We start from the raw sequence: 16679 nt of genomic DNA, 5'->3' as shown, positions 1-16679 counted from the left end.
AAAGCACATTACTCTCTTAAAATATCTCTTGCAGGTTGTTTTTAAACCAGAGTAGATAAAAATAAATGGGACTGAAAACTTGCGTGCAAAGTATTAACGTTTACTGGCATTTTGGAGAGCATTGCCTAACTTGAAGCCTATAATGAAATATTGAATTAGTAAGTGCAATGGTGTTGGTAGCTGCTGCTTTATGAAAAGTAATAAGTATCTGCATAATCTGCATTTATATGGCATTTTTCTCAGCTTGTTTAGTACAGTCTTATAGGATTGTCCTGGTTTCAGCTGGGATAGAGTTAATTTTCTTCTTAGTAGTTGGTATAGTGCTGTGTTTCGGGTTTAGTATGAGAATAATGTTGATAACACACTCATGTTTTAGTTGTTGCTAAGTAGTGCTTACACTAGTCAAGGACTTTTTGGCTTCTCATGCCCTGCCAGCGAGAAGCTGTGAGGGTGCACAGCCAGGACAGCTGACCCAAACTGGCCAAAGGGGTGTTCCGTACCATATGATGCACAATATATTAACTGAGGAGAGTTGGCCAGGGGCACCGTGGCTCGGGAACTGGCTGGGCATTGGTCAGCGGGTGGCGAGCAATTATATTGTGTATAGTTCATTTTGTATATTCTATTATTATTATTAATTATTATTATTATTCTTGCTGTCCTATTAAACTGTCTTTATATCAACCCACGTTTTACCTTTTTTTTCTTTTCTTTTTTTTTTTCTTCTGATTCTCTCCTCCATCCCACTGCGGGGGAAGGAGTGAGGTAGCGGCTGCATGGTGCTTAGTTGCCGGCTTTGGTTTAACTATAACAAGGAGAAATGTAAAGTAGTATACCATCAGGTGTTTCTTTCAGGGGAGAGGTGGGAGAAAAACTTTTAAGTCTTAATAAATAGCATTCATGGTAATGACTTCATTTAAATTTCTTTAGTCTATGTCTGAATGTATCCAGCTCTATTTTGCTGTTTGTAGAATTGGCATTTACACGGTAAGGCAATGTTTTAACTAGCAATAATTTTTTTTTTTTTTTAGTGTTAATGCCATTTTATTGAAAAGAAGTTACTTAGCTTTTTGGAAGCAGGATGAAGTAATGCAGTTAGCAGAAGAGATTTGTTGTATTAATTTACATAAACAGACTACAGCATGATTAAATCCTATCAAAGGTTTTAGTAACACCGGGACAGAAAAAGTATTATTCACTTAATTAAAGAGATAAAGAAAAATTCAGCCAACCTTTTAAGGTAAGAAAATGTATTCATGTGTATCTGCTGAGATTTCTGGCCTAATATAATTGCTGAAGGGTTTGTATACATTTGCTTTTAAATATCAATGATGTTTGAGTTTTGTCATATATTAAAACACGTTAGCGAAATGCACATATAGTTGTAAGCTTTGTCTGAAGTACCTTAATATTTTCTAAATGCTGTTAAGTTAAACTTCCCAAATCTTAATTAAGTTATATAAAAGAAATATGTGGTTTACTTCAAACATATGTCCCAAATATGCTAAATACTTTAATTTCGCCTTTCTTGCAGTTGCTGTTCCCAGTTGTTCCAGTTGATGATGAGAACAGTTAGATGAATGGGGTGTTTTGTATAAATTCATTGAGTAAGCTCTGCTTACTGAATGTATAAGACATTGTTGCTCAAATCATGCTTCAAATCCTGGAGCTTTTGGAGTGGGAGGAGTGGGAAAAGGACCTGGGGGTACTGGTTGACAGCTGGCTGAACATGAGCCAGCAGTGTGACCAGGTGGCCAAGAAGGCCAACAACATCCTGGCCTGTATCAGAAATAGTGTGGCCAGCTGGAGTAGGGAAGTGATTGTGCCCCTGTACTCAGCACTGCTGAGGCTGCACCTCGACTACTGTGTTCAGTTTTGGGCCCCTCACTACAGGAAGGATGTTGAGTTGCTGGACCATGTCCAGAGCAGGGCAACGAAGCTGGTGAGGGGTCTGGAGAACAAGTCTTATGAGGAGCAGCTGAGGTAACTGGGGTGGTTTATTCTGGTGAAGGGGAGGCTGAGGGGAGACCTTATAGCTCTCTACAACTACCTGAAAGGGGGTTGTGGCGACGTGGGTGTTGGTCTTCTCTCCCCCGAGTAACTAGTGATAGGACGAGAGGAAATGGCCTCAAGTTGCGCCAGGGGAGGTTTAAACTGGATATTAGGAAAAATTTCTTCACTGAGTTGTCAAGCATTGGAACAGGCTGCCCAGGGAGGTGGTGGAGTCACCATCACTGTAAGTGTTCAAAAAATGTGTAGACGTGGCACGTGTAGACTGTGAGGAAGATGGACCATCTGTACATTCTTGTATCGTCCTGTGCCGCGAACTCAGCCCAGCAGTCGGTAGGTGCCAGCTTTACGTGGGCGTCCCCACGGAAGCAATGGTGGCCTGGCCGTACACTGGCCCACTGCCCTTTGGGAAATCCCGGTATTTATACATTTGCAGAGGAACGAGTTTTGACACACGTGGCCAGCGAGTGTCGGAACTCACCTCGGTTGTCACCTTTTAACACAGGGAGCCTATGGCGTATGCGCCCGCTGGCCAGACGTGCTGCACGCCCCACAGCCATCCCATCTATTGGTTCATAGGCTTTGTTCACACGGCATCTTACCATAATACAGCAGTCACATATCAACTATGCTTAAGCCAATAGCAGAATGTTACAAGGCAAACAATTCTAGCTGTACTACTCCTAGCAATGGAAGCTACTCCTAGCGATGGAAAAAGCGCTTGCACAAAGCTATGAAAACCAATATTATGTCTTACCAAAGGATATGTAGTTATAGAGCGCTTTACCCTAAAAGCTTTCCATGTTCCTCTAATGATACCGCTAATTTCAGTCTGATTAATTATTTGCAAATTAGGAACTAGGACGCCCATGGCACAGTCCCCTGACCAGTTCCCGGGCAGCTGTTTCCCAGCCAATTGATCTCCACATAGCCACCATAACCCTTCTGGCAGATTGAAAAGGGATTGCCCAGGGAGGAAAGAGACAGACAGAAGGTGTCCTGTGCTGTTTGATTTGCTAATGTTACCCATACATTTTCTTTTGGCTGAGGTGGCATCCAGATTGCGATGACACCTGATAGTGTCAAGATGTGTCTGACGATGACGATGGTGACTGTTTCGCCCATGGTTTTACCCATTTTGCGGGTACCCAACAAGTTCCAGAATCTGTAATGACACAAGCATAACCTCGTCCCCAGGTTAGCAGTTGAAAATGTCCTTCCCACATATTCTTTTCCAAATTTTTAACTTTTACTTGCACATTTTGTGTTAACTCAAACAGACTTCCTGTCATTCCTTTTACATGTTTTATTATGGGAGGTACTGTTTCTCCTTCTGCTAGATGCAAATAATTTAACACATATAAGGCTGTATTCAAACGTTCTTGGGGTGGTGTGGTAGCCTCTCCCCCTTTTTGTTTTTGCAATAAACGCTTTAGGGAATGATTATTTTGTTCAACAATAGCTTGTCCAGTTGGGGAATGCGGTATTCCAGTAACGTGTCGCTCCCCATTGAGCAAAAAATCGTTGGGTTGACTGGGCTACATAACAAGGACCATTATTGGTTTTAATTTGTAGGGGTATACCATGGGCTGCGAATGCAGCTCGCAAATGCTTTTGTACATGCCTACTAGTTTCTCCTGTTTGTGCAGTGGCCCAAGCTACTGCAGAATAGCAATCAATTGAAACATGAACATATTTAAATCTTCCAAAGTCTTGGTAACAGATTCAACAATGGTGTCATTTCTACATTTGTTATTCCACAAATATTAGGAATCCAATTCAAAGCTCCCACTAATTTTTGAACATCGTTCAATGTTCTGATTTCGGTTCTCAACATCACATTCTGTGAATTTTTTTTTTATTTTTTTTTAAGGAATTACAAATACAAGTGTATTCCATGGACTTGTAGTGGGTTTAATATGTTTCTTTTCTAATTGCTCTTTTACCAATTCCTGTAGCTTAGCGACCTTTTCTTGAGATAGCGGCCACTGATGCACCCAAACCGGTGTATCAGTTTTCCATGTCAATTTGCGTGTCGGTTGCTCCTCAATGGCTGCTCCACAAAAGGTTCAGGAGTGATACTTAGAACACAACTCATTTGTCCCAAAACGTCTCTCCCTAGCCAATTGATTGGGATCGGAGCTACATATGGTTTAATGATTACATCCGCTCCCGTATCTATGAGCGTATGACAACTCCATTCTTTTGCATCTGCTTGGTTGTTGCAAAAAGTCATTTTTAAGGTAGGTTTTCGTTGCCCTATTTCGAGCGCCCAAAAAACTTCTGGCAGATTGCAAGTTACCCAAAATTCTCTATCCCCCCAACTCTGTTACACCGTATACACTGTGGGGAGAGCGTCTTATTCAAATATACTCTTTGATTCCCTGCAAAAGAAATGATACATTTGTGACAATAATTACAATGACATAGAACAAGCCCACAACACCATTTTACAAATATGGCATATGGAAGTTCCTGCTCTTGAACCGTCCAGGGAGTGCCGCTGAGACGGTCAACGAACTGTCATTTCCCATACAGAAGAGCGAAAGCATCAGCTGGCGATACATCGGAGTCGGACTCTGTGTCTGTGGGATGTGTGACAGGATCTTCTGCTCTTTAGCAGTGGGGGTGCGGGTTGCTCGTTCTCATCATCCCCAGCTCGGCCTCCCTTCTCTCCTGGGGCTGTGGCAGGGGCGGCTGCCCTGTCCGCTCTGATTTTATTGCCTTTATAGAGTCTCTGACTAATCGCCAGGTTGTTAACACTTTCGCAGCCGTATGATCCCCTTTGGAGGCTGCCTCAAACACCAATTTTCCTGCTTTGTCCCAAGTATCTAGCTCAAAAACTGTTGCAGAGTCTGCTGCTAGCCCCTGGCTCTTCAAAACAGTCTCCAATAGCAATCACCACGTTGTTGCTAGCTCCCCTGCTTGCCCATCTCCTTTCGAGACCCGCCCCATCGATCTTTCACACAGGGGAACATTGAGTACATTGTTCTGGGCAACATTGTCCCGTCTTGCCCTCGTATACATCATCGTAGATCTGCTTCTCTGACTTATCTAATGCAGCCGGTTCACCCGGTGCATCTGGCACCTCAGGTGGTGCAGTCGGAGTCACCGAAGGTCCTGGACCTTCTGACTTGGTTAAAAAGGGATTGGTTGAAGGAGGTTTAACAGCCTCCTCCATATCAGCTGCGGCTTTTCTCTCTGCCTTCAAGGATTTTAATGTGGTTAACATCAATTTCCATGCTGTCACTAACTCTGCAGTGGTTTTATCTCCGTTCCCAATATGTTCCCATAACATTTTTCCTATCTCCTCCCATGTCTCTGCCTTAAACACCACAGACGGATCGGGGGGGTACCCTTTCTTTCAGCACCAAATTAGGAGCCTTCTAAGTGTATATTCCTCATATTTCAGTCCTCTCTTAGAGAGTATACGCAGCAGGAGTCTGACTATCGCCCCTTCTTCATGCAATGTGTTCTGCCCCATGCCGCCCCGGTTGCTCACCTCACCTCGCTGGGTGCTTTTCCATTGCAACGTATACCTTTTTCTTTTTCCTTGCGTCAGTCCCGCTGACTGCAATTCTTCCAACCGGGCTTCTCCCGCAGCGTCTTCTGCGCTCGACCGGTGTTCAACGATGAGATCCCAGAGATCGTATCACGTCGGGGTCACCAGTTGCGGGAGTGTTGTGGTTTAGCCCCAGCCGGCAACTAAGCACCACGCAGCCGCTCACTCGCTCCCCCTCCTGCAGTGGGACGGGGGAGAGAATTAGGAAAAAAAAAAACCTCGTGGGTTGAGATAAGCACAGTTTAATAGGACAGAAAGAAAGAAAGAAGGAAACAACAATGATAAAACCAACAAAGGAATGTACAAGAACAAGTGATGCCCAATACAGCGATTGCTCACCACCCAGTGATCGATAGCCCGTCCCCGAGCAGCGATTTCCGCCCCCCGGCCAACTCCAGTTTATGTACTGGGCATGACGTCGTATGGTAGGGAATATCTCTTTGGCCAGCCTGGGTCAGCTGTCCCGGCTGTGTCCCCTCCCAGCTTCCCGTGCACCCCCAGCCTGCTCGCTAGCAGGCCGGCATGAGAAGCTGGACTGTCCTTGACTGCTCAGCAACAACCCAAAACATCAGCACATTATCAACAGTTCCTCATCCCAAATCCAAAACACAGTGTCACACTGGCTTCTGTGAAGAAAACCAGCTCTATCCTGGCTGAAACCAGGACAGTATCCACCCCTTATTCCATACCATTTACGTCATGCCCGGGTCCTACACTTTTCAATACATTCCAATTATTCATTATTCCTCTCCCTGTCTTTTAATATATACACACAGATATCACTTTCTTAGTCCATGGGCCATCACTTTAAAATGTCTGTGGAGTTCATTCAGTCCATGACTCTGGGCTTCATCCATCATAGCAGTCTCTCAGGGCAGGGGAGATGGTATGTGGTGTTGGATTGTCATCTGGCACGGTCCATGTCCATGATCTGCAGGTCGTAAAAGTTTTGATTGGGCAGGGCCGGCTCTATTAGTAGATCTCCTAGTGTTGACTAACCAGGTGGCTTTGGCTAAATGTTTATCCCAATGTTTGAATGTCCCGTCACCCATTGCTCTCAGTGTAGTCTTTAACAGTCCGTTGTATCGTTCAATTTTTCCGGAAGCTGGTGCATGATAGGGGATGTGATACACCCACTCAATGCCGTGCTCTTTGGCCCAGGTGTCTATGAGGTTGTTTCGGAAATGAGTCCCATTGTCTGACTCAATTTTTTCGGGGGTGCCATGTCGCCATAAGACTTGCTTTTCAAGGCCCAGGATAGTGTTCCGGACGGTGGCATGGGGCACAGGGTATGTTTCCAGCCACCCGGTGGTTGCCTCCACCATGGTAAGCACATAGCGCTTGCCTTGGCGAGTTTGTGGAAGTGTGATATAGTCAATCTGCCAGGCCTCCCCATATTTATATTTCAACCATCGTCCTTCATACCAGAGGGGCTTTAACCGCTTGGCTTGTTTGATAGCAGCACACGTTTCACATTCATGGATAACCTGTGCAATAGCGTCCATGGTCAGGTCCACCCCTCGATCCCGAGCCCATCTATATGTTGCATCTCTTCCCTGATGGCCTGAGGTGTCATGGGCCCACCGAGCTATAAATAATTCACCCTTATGTTGCCAGTCCAGATCCACCTGAGCCACTTCAATCTTAGCAGCCTGATCCACCTGATGGTTGTTTTGATGTTCTTCGGTGGCCCGACTCTTGGGTACGTGAGCATCTACATGGCGTACTTTTATGACCAGATTCTCTAGTCGGGCAGCAATATCTTGCCACAATTCAGCAGCCCAGATGGGCTTGCCTCTGCGTTGCCAGTTGCTCTGCTTCCATTGCTGCAGCCACCCCCATAGAGCATTTGCCACCATCCATGAGTCAGTATAGAGATAGAGTATTGGCCATTTTTCTCGTTCAGCAATATCTAAAGCCAGCTGGATGGCTTTCACCTCTGCAAACTGACTTGATTCACCTTGTCCTTCAGCAGCTTCTGCGACTCGTCGTATAGGGCTCCATACAGCAGCTTTCCACCTTCGATGTTTGCCTACAATACGACAGGACCCATCAGTAAACAGGGCATATTGCCCTTCGTTCTCTGGCAGTTCATTATATGGTGGAGCCTCTTCAGCACGCGCCACCTCCTCTTCTGGTGATATTCCAAAATCTTTGCCTTCTGGCCAGTCCATGATCACTTCCAAGATTCCCGGGCGATTAAGGTTTCCTATTCGAGCCCGCTGTGTAATAAGCGCGACCCACTTACTCCACGTAGCATCAGTCGCATGATGTGTAGAGGGGACCCTCCCTTTGAACATCCAGCCTAGCACCGGCAGTCGGGGTGCCAGGAGGAGCTGTGCTTCAGTACCAACCACTTCTGAGGCAGCTCGAACTCCTTCATATGCTGCCAGTATCTCCTTTTCAGTTAGAGTATAGCGGGACTCAGATCCCCTATATCCTCGACTCCAAAACCCTAGAGGTCGACCTCAGGTCTCTCCTGGTGCCTTCTGCCAGAGACTCCAGGTAGGGCCATTCTCCCCGGCTGCCGTGTAGAGCACATTTTTAACATCTTGTCCTGCTCGGACTGGCCCGAGGGCTACGGCATGAACTATCTCCTGTTTGATTTGTTCGAAGGCTTGTTGTTGCTCAGGGCCCCATTTAAAATTGTTCTTCTTCCAGGTCACTTGATAAAGAGGGCTTACAATCAGACTGTAATTTGGAATATGCATTGCATTCTCCAGAAACCCACAACGCCCAAAAATGCTTGTGTTTCTTTTCTTGCTAGTTGGTGGAGACATAGCTGTTATTTTGTTGATCACATCCGTTGGGATCTGTCGACGTCCATCTTGCCATTTTATTCCTAAAAACTGGATCTCTTGTGCAGGTCCTTTGACCTCACTTTGTTTTATGGCAAAACCAGCTTTCAGAAGGACTTGAATTATTTTCTTCCCTTTCTCGAAAACTTCTTCTGCTGTGTTGCCCCATACGATGATGTCATCAATGTATTGCAGATGCTCTGGAGCTTCACCCTGTTCCAGTGCAGTCTGTATCAACCCATGGCAAATGGTAGGGCTGTGTTTTCACCCCTGGGGCAGTCGATTCCAGGTGTATTGGACACCCCTCCAAGTGAAAGCAAACTGTGGCCTGCACTCTGCCGCCAAAGGGACTGAGAAAAACGCGTTAGCAATATCAATGGTGGCGTACCACTTGGCTGCCTTTGACTCCAGTTCATATTGAAGTTCTAGCATGTCTGGCACGGCAGCGCTCAGTGGTGGCGTGACTTCATTCAGGCCACGATAGTCTACTGTCAGTCTCCACTCTCCATTAGACTTTCGCACTGGCCATATGGGGCTGTTAAAGGGTGAGCGAGTCTTGCTGATCACTCCTTGGCTCTCCAGCCGACGAATCAGCTCATGGATGGGGATCAGGGAGTCTCTGTTGGTGCGATATTGCCGCCAGTGCACTGTTGTGGTAGCGATCAGCACCTGTTTTTCTTCAAACCTCAGCAACCCCACCACAGAAGGGTCCTCTGAGAGACCAGGCAAGGTGGACAGCTGTTTAATTTCTTCCGTCTCCAAGGCAGCTATACCAAAAGCCCACTGGTACCCTTTTGGGTCCTTGAAATACCCTCTCCTCAGGTAGTCTATGCCCAGGATGCACGGAGCCTCTGGGCCAGTCACAATGGGGTGCTTCTGCCACTCCTTCCCAGTTAGGCTCACTTCAGCCTCCAGCACAGTCAGCTGTTGGGATCCCCCTGTCACTCCGGAAATACAGATGGGTTCTGCCCCTATATGGTTTGATGGCATCAGGGTACATTGTGCACCGGTGTCCACTAAAGCCTTATATTCCTGTGGGTCTGATGTGCCAGGCCATCTAATCCACACAGTCCAATAAACTCGGTTGTCCTTCTCCTCCGCCTGGCTGGAGGCAGGGCCCCTCTAGTCCTGGTCATAGTACTCATTACCCGCTTCTTGTACATAGGAATCAGAAGTCCCTTCAAGAGGACCAGAGGTGAGATCAGCCCTTCTATTCTTTCTGGGAAACTGCCCACTGGAAAGTGGAGCGACGATTTTTCTGGAGGAACCTGAACCCCCTTTTGTAATTGTTTTTCCTTGCAGCTCGCGTACTCGTGCCTCTAGGGTCGAGGTAGGTTTTCCATCCCACCTCCTCATGTCCTCTCCGTAGTCACGCAATTGAAACCACAGGGTAGCTCGCGGTGTATATCCTCTATATCTTCTCTCTTGAACAGAAGAGCGCTTACTCCTAATGGCTGAGACACTGGTCCGTACGGGTGGAGGGTAGGGCATATCCTCTTTGAATTGCCGGAACTCCCGGGACAGTTTCTCTACAGCAGAGACGCAGGCCCGTAGGGAGGAAGAGAGACTTTCTTCGTATTGCCGGAGTTGGCCAGCCAATTCATCCACCGTTGGTCTCTCTCCGTCTTTCCAGGCCATTACGGCTAATGAGTTGGCATATGATGATGGTGCACTCCGTACAAACTTCCCCCACATAGGTCGCGTGCAATTGACTTCATCTGGATCTTTGGATGATTGTCCATTGTCCAAGTCACCATAAATCACTTCCTCCGACGAGCGAGGGAAGGCATGCAGTCGACTCAATATGAGTGATAAAGCAAGCTTCAACTTTATTGCAAAACCTTACACATATTTATACACTAAGTTCTACCTTATGCATACTTGTCTTACAATCATTGGCTTAGCCCTAAAGATTGCATTATCATACTCCTCCTACTTGCGGTTACTGCTACGTGGTCCGGGTTCCATCCTGTTTTTCTTATACAGTGCTTCTTCTTAGCTGTTTACCACAGCTCCTTCTCCTCAAGGCCGAGCCCTGCAGATGTCCAGCTGTTTACCAGCTTCCCAGTGCCACAGCTCCCTCTTCTCAAGGCCGAGCCGTGCAGATATCTAGCTGTTTACCAGCTTCTCAATGCTGCAGTTCCTTCTCCTTAAGGTCGAGCCGTGCAGAGTGATCCCAACATCTCCCCCTTTTTGTTTTTGTATAAACAAAACCTGATGGATCATTTGCAACCCAAGGACTGTGAGGAAGATGGACCCTCTGTACATTCTTGTATCGTCCTGTGCCGCGAACTCAGCCCAGCAGTTGGTAGGTGCCAGCTTTACGTGGGCATCCCCACGGAGGCAACGGTGGCCTTGCTGTACACCAGCCCACTGCCCTTCAGGAAATCCCGGTATTACACATTTGTAGAGGAACGAGTTTCGACACACGTGGCCAGCGAGTGTCGGAACTCACCTCAGTTGTCAGCTTTTAACACAGGGAGCCTATGGCGTATGCGCCCGCTGGCCAGACGTGCTGCACGCGCCCCAGCCATCCCGTCTATTGGTTCGTAGGCTTTGTTCACACGGCATTTTTTCATAACTCAGCAGTCACATATCAACTTATGCTTAAGTCAATAGCAGAATATTACAAAGCAAAACAATTCTAGCTGTACTACTTCTAGTGATATAAACTACTCCTAGTGATAGAAAAAAGGTACTTGTATAAGGCTATGAAGACCAATATTATATCTTACCAAAGCATTTGTAGTTATAGAACGCTTTGCCTCAAAAGCTTTCCACGTTCATCTCATGATACCGCAAATTTCAGTGTGATTTACCCCTACATTTTCTTTTGACTGAGGTGGTATCCAGATTGCGATGACACCTGATAGTGTCATGATGTGTCCAACGATGACGATGGCGACTGCCCCACCCATGGCCTCACCCACTTCGAGGCACCTGCAAAGTGGGTTACCCATGGTTTTACCCATGGTTTTAAACAGCCACCACCGTCAACCTCGTCCCCTGGTTAGCAGTTGAAAAGGTCCTTTCTCCTTCCGCAAATAATTTAACACATATAAGGCTTTATTCAAACGTTCTTAGGGTAATGTGGTAGCCTCTCCCCCTTTTTGTTTTGAGCGTGATTATCTAACAAAGCTCATTCATTGGGTGTGTAAGATACTTGTTTGAGTTATTAGCTAGCCAAGCATTCTTTACTACCTTTTGAACCATTCCTTGTAGACAATGCAATAAACATGGTACAATAAGCATTAGTATTAAGATAACAAGTACTATAACAACTGCCCCTTTTATTAAGTCTTGTAACCATCCACTTAGGCCCAAACTTGACAGCTATGATTCGAGGTTTAGTGAACTTGTCTGTAACCTGTCCGTTAAGTCCTTCAGTTTTTGTAATTATTGAGTTACCGACTGTGATGTATCTGTTAAATTCATACAACACATGCCATCAAACTCCTCACACCCGTGCCCTTGGGCCAAAAGTAGGAAGTCGATAGCTGCCCTATTTTGCAATGTCGCATGCCTTATTGAGTCAGTTTCCATTAACAAAGCACTGAGTGTTGCAGAAGTAGCATTGGTTTGTTTCGCTAGCCAACATCCCAATTTATTTAAAGTGGTTAAGCCTTGGGCAGCAGCGACCCCAGGGGCAAGGAAAGAGGTTAGTATGGTTTTGTCCGCAGTCCAAAAATCCAGTTGGTCATTGCACTCTTCCTGATATTTTCAAATCTGTCATCTTATTCTATGCCGTCGGGTAAGGTTCAATATCATAGAAGTGTTGGGAGTTAACAATGTTAGGTGCCCCAATGTGTAAGGACCACCTCTCAAACGGGAGGGAACACCTTGCCATGCACGATCACCACAAATCAAGAATATTCCTTTAGGGAGTCTCATTGGGACAATAGTAGAGCGTGAGATGTTGCTCGTTGTATAATTACACCAATTGGTAGCATTCTGAAAAATGGCTAACGTGGGGTTTACATCCTGTGACCTGGCTATCTTCTCAGTAATTTTCTGCAAAGCTTGGTGTTGATCCTCATTCAGTTGACGTCGCTCTGGAGCCTCCACCGAAGACTCCAGGAGCGGCATCAATGGCCTCAGATCATCATTAGTAATTCCGCAAATATTGCGAACCCACTGTATATCCCCCATTAATTTTTGGACATCAGAAAGATTTTCTATTTTCGCCTTAATCTTTATTTTTTGTGGGTGGACCGCTGCCCTGGTAATAATCCAGCTCAAATATTGCCATGGTCCCTTCTTTTGCCTTTTTTTTTTTTTTTTGGTGCTATTTTTAAACCCCGTTTTCCTAAATCGTGCTCTAAGTGCTGTAAAACGTGGTCTGCATTCAATTGTGTCCCTGCTATTAATATATCAACTGTATAATGATACATTATTAAATCTGGATACTTTTTCCACACCGGTTCTAAAGCCCATGCCACAAATGTCTGACACATCGTAGGTGAATTTTGCATTCCTTGTGGTAACACTACCCAATGATACTTTTTGCTAGCTCTCCTTTATTTACCGATGGTACCATAAAGGCAAACTTCTCCGCATCCTCAGCTGCTAAGGGAATGGTAAAAAAGCAATTGAAATATACTCTTCGATTCCCTGCAAAAGAAATGATACATTTGTGACAATAATTACAACGACATAGAACAAACCCACAACACTGTTTTACAGATATGGCATATTGAAGTTCCTGCTCTTGACCGTCCGGGGAGAGCCGCTGAGACAGTCAACGAGCCGTCATTCCGCATACAAAAGAGTGAAAGCATCAGCTGGCGGTACTTCGGAGTTGACTGCGTCCGTGGGACGTGTGACAAGATCTTCAGGTCTTACTGCCGGCCGTACCGACCTGGCCGGTACCCGCTTCACTCCGTCCCCTCCCTCTCTGCCAAAGTCTCTTGTCTCATGCCTCGCCAATGTTGGGCAGGGTCGGATCTTGACTTGGGGGAAGGACCATCCCAGGCAGCCCCCTCCTGTTGCGGCACGGGTCAGGAGGCGGGGGCCAAGGAGGACTCGCCACCTCCGTTGGTTGCGTTAGTGGGGGGGGGTGGGGGGGGGGGCGGGCGGGGGTTGCTCGTTCTCACCATCCCCAGCTCGGCCTCCCTTCTCTCCCGGGGCTGCGGCAGCTGCCGTCCGCTCTGATTTTATCATCTTTATAGAGTCTCTGACTAATCGCCAGGTTGTTAACACTTTCGCAGCTGTATCATCCTCTTTAGAGGCTGCCTCAAACACCAATTTCCCTGCTTTCTCCCAGGTAGGTAACTCAAAAGCTGTTGCAGAGTCTGCTGCTAGCCCCTGGCTCTTCAAAACAGTCTCCAATAGCAATTGCCATGTTGTTGCTAGCTCCGCTGCTTGCCCATCTCCTTTCGAGACTCACCCCATTGATCTTTCACATCGGCACACAGGGGAACACTGAGTACATTGTTCTGGGCAACGTTGTCCCGTCTTGCCCTCACATACATCATCGTAGATCTGTTTCTCTGACTTATCTATGCAGCCGGTTTACTCGGTGCATCTGGCACCTCAGGAGGTGCAGTCGGAGTTGCTGAAGGTCCTGGACCCTCTGACTCAGTTAAAAAGGGATTGGTTGAAGACGGTTTAACAGCCTCCTCCATATCAGCTGCAGCTTTTCTCTCTGCCTTTAAGGCTTTTAATGTGTTTAACATCAACTTCCATGTCGTCACTAACTCTGCGGTGGTTTTATCTCCATTCCCAATATGTTCCTATAACATTTTTCCTATCTCCTCCCACGTCTCTGCCTTAAACGCCACAGACGCATCGGGGGGGTACCCTTTTTGGCACCAAATTAGAAGCCTTCTAAGTGTATATTCATCATATTTCAGTCCTTTCTTAGAGAGCATATGCGGCACGAGTCTGACCATCGCCCCTTCTTCATGCGATGCGTTCTGCCTTTAGTTCTTTTAATGTCTCTAGGATCAACCTCTAGAGCGTCGTAGATTTTATACTGTCTTTGTTGCCTGTGCTATTCGCTTTTCAGTTTTATATCTTTTCATGCAATGAATAACATCTCTCCAAGATTTCATTAATTTTTTTCTGATTTTTCATCATCGATTACTAGATCCCACAAACAATCTCCATAAGAACGCCACTCGTCTACTTCAAACATACTTTCAGGGTCTTTAAAAAACCCTTTCGCTTTCCCTAACGCAATTAACCCAGCCAGATCTTTTAATTGGCTTACTCCCCGCTTTTCTAAAAAGCATTTTAAGATTTCGAATGCTACCTCTATTTCCATTGCGCGCTACGTTGACCTTCTTAATTATCCGGTCAATTATTTTTGCAGCCTTTTCCCTTGGGTAGCCTTCTTTCGGACGGCGAACCCCTTCTTAATTATCCTGGGTTCAAGCACGGATCAGGCGCGCCGCGGCAGCGTCCGCCGATCTTCTGCTCCCTGGTCGCTGCTACCAGTGCTTCTCCGATCTCGCTGTCCAGTGAAAAACAAGGATGGGGGTCCCTGTTCGGGCGCCACTTGCGACGAGCGAGGGAAGGCATGCAGTCGACTCAATATGAGTGATAAAGCAAGCTTCAACTTTATTGCAAAACCTTACACATATTTATACACTAAGTTCTACCTTATGCATACTTGTCTTACAATCATTGGCTTAGCCCTAAAGATTGCATTATCATACTCCTCCTACTTGCGGTTACTGCTACGTGGTCCGGGTTCCATCCTGTTTTTCTTATACAGTGCTTCTTCTTAGCTGTTTACCACAGCTCCTTCTCCTCAAGGCCGAGCCCTGCAGATGTCCAGCTGTTTACCAGCTTCCCAGTGCCACAGCTCCCTCTTCTCAAGGCCGAGCCGTGCAGATATCTAGCTGTTTACCAGCTTCTCAATGCTGCAGCTCCTTCTCCTTAAGGTTGAGCCGTGCAGAGTGATCCCAACAACTTCCAGCACAGCTAGCTCCCTCAGGTACCGGATACCTTTCTCCATGGTGGTGCACTTGCCTGGGTGACATAGAACATCTTCCTTGAAGGGATACGTTTCCTTCACACCCGACAGGAGTCGTCTCCAGAGGCTGAGGACTCGTGCACCTTTTCCAATTGCTTTGTCAATGCCCCCTTCCCTAGAAAGGGATCCCAGCTGCTTGGCTTCCCTACCCTCTAATTCCAGGCTACTGGCCCCATTATCCCAGCATCGGAGCAGCCAGGTGACAATGTGCTCACCTGGACGAGGGCTGAAATCCTTTCGCATATCTCGCAATTCACTCAGGGATAGAGATCGGGTAGTTACCGTCTCTTTTATGAGTTCTTCCTCTTCCTCCTCTTCAAGCGATGACTCGCTCTCTTCCCTCTTCTGTACTTGTGATGGCCCTGCCTCAGAGCACTCTGGCTCCTTCTTAGCAGAATCTTCCTCATCCCTTACTAAACGAGCTGACTTCCGCTTCCAAGATTTCTTCTTTTGTATAGGGGCAACTGATATCGGGACGGGCTGGTTCTCTGGTTCAGCTGCAACAGTCTGAGTAGCTACAGTGCCTGTTGCAGGGGTTGTAGTAGTCACAGTGCCTGCCACAGGGGTTGTAGTCACAGTGCCTGCCACATTGCCATCAGATCCAGATAGCCTCTCTCCCTTTTGCACAGTGTTAAATAGAGCTCAGTAGGCATGGGCCAGGCCCCAGCACATTGCAATGATTTGTGTCTCCTTGGAACTGCCAGGCTGACAGCATACTTCTTCCAAACATTCTGCTAGTTTATCAGGATTCTGCACTTGTTCGGGAGTGAAGTTCCAAAACACCGGAGGTGCCCACCGCCCCAGGCATTTGCCCATGCCGTTCCACACGCCCTGCCATTCATAACTATCCAGCCTTGGGGCAGATCTCCGGGTGATATTCTTAAATTGTTTGCCAACCTTAGACAAAACCGAAACAATGTTCCCCAGAAGTAGCAATAGAGGTATTTTAACTACCCAAGGGTGTTCAAAATACTGAAAAATTATTGTGATGAAGGAGGAAACGTTATGATAGAGGGTAGCAAAGGTACCATTCTGCATTTCCTCCATAGAAAGCCTTTCAGAGGCAGAAGTATAATTGCTAATAGTCTCCACAAGACTGTAGCCAAAATACAGTAATGGCTTTAGTACAGAGCTCAGATGATACCACATTAAGCCCAAGGTCAGTGTTCTAAAAACAAAACTCGCAGGCGAGTACAGCAGCCCGCAGAAAACAACACCGTTCCTTAACATGTACAACAAACACAAGAGCATCATGCAAATCAAATAAACTGATATTGTGACCTGCAACCGTTATTATCTCAAGCCTCAAGCCCCACGTTGGGCGCCAAAA

At 46.5% G+C, this 16679-nt stretch overlaps 1 protein-coding gene across 1 annotated transcript in view; it reads left to right on the top strand.

Moving 5' to 3' along the window:
• Positions 1 to 338: 338 nt before the first annotated feature.
• LOC309415113 (ADP-ribosylation factor-like protein 15) overlaps positions 339 to 16679 on the top strand; it is a gene marked incomplete at its 5' end in the record, with an annotated part of 220773 nt that continues 204432 nt past the window's right edge. Inside the window, one exon of the mRNA XM_082012562.1 lies at positions 339 to 987. Coding sequence (XP_081868688.1) covers positions 934 to 987 — 54 coding nt within the window. The remainder of the gene's footprint in view (positions 988 to 16679) is intronic.

The sequence above is a fragment of the Phaethon aethereus genome (assembly GCF_964289735.1).
Source record: "Phaethon aethereus genome assembly, chromosome: W".
Taxonomy (NCBI): Eukaryota; Metazoa; Chordata; class Aves; order Phaethontiformes; family Phaethontidae; genus Phaethon; species Phaethon aethereus.
Note: the sequence above shows the minus strand (reverse complement) of the source record. Positions and strands in the feature narration are given on the sequence as shown.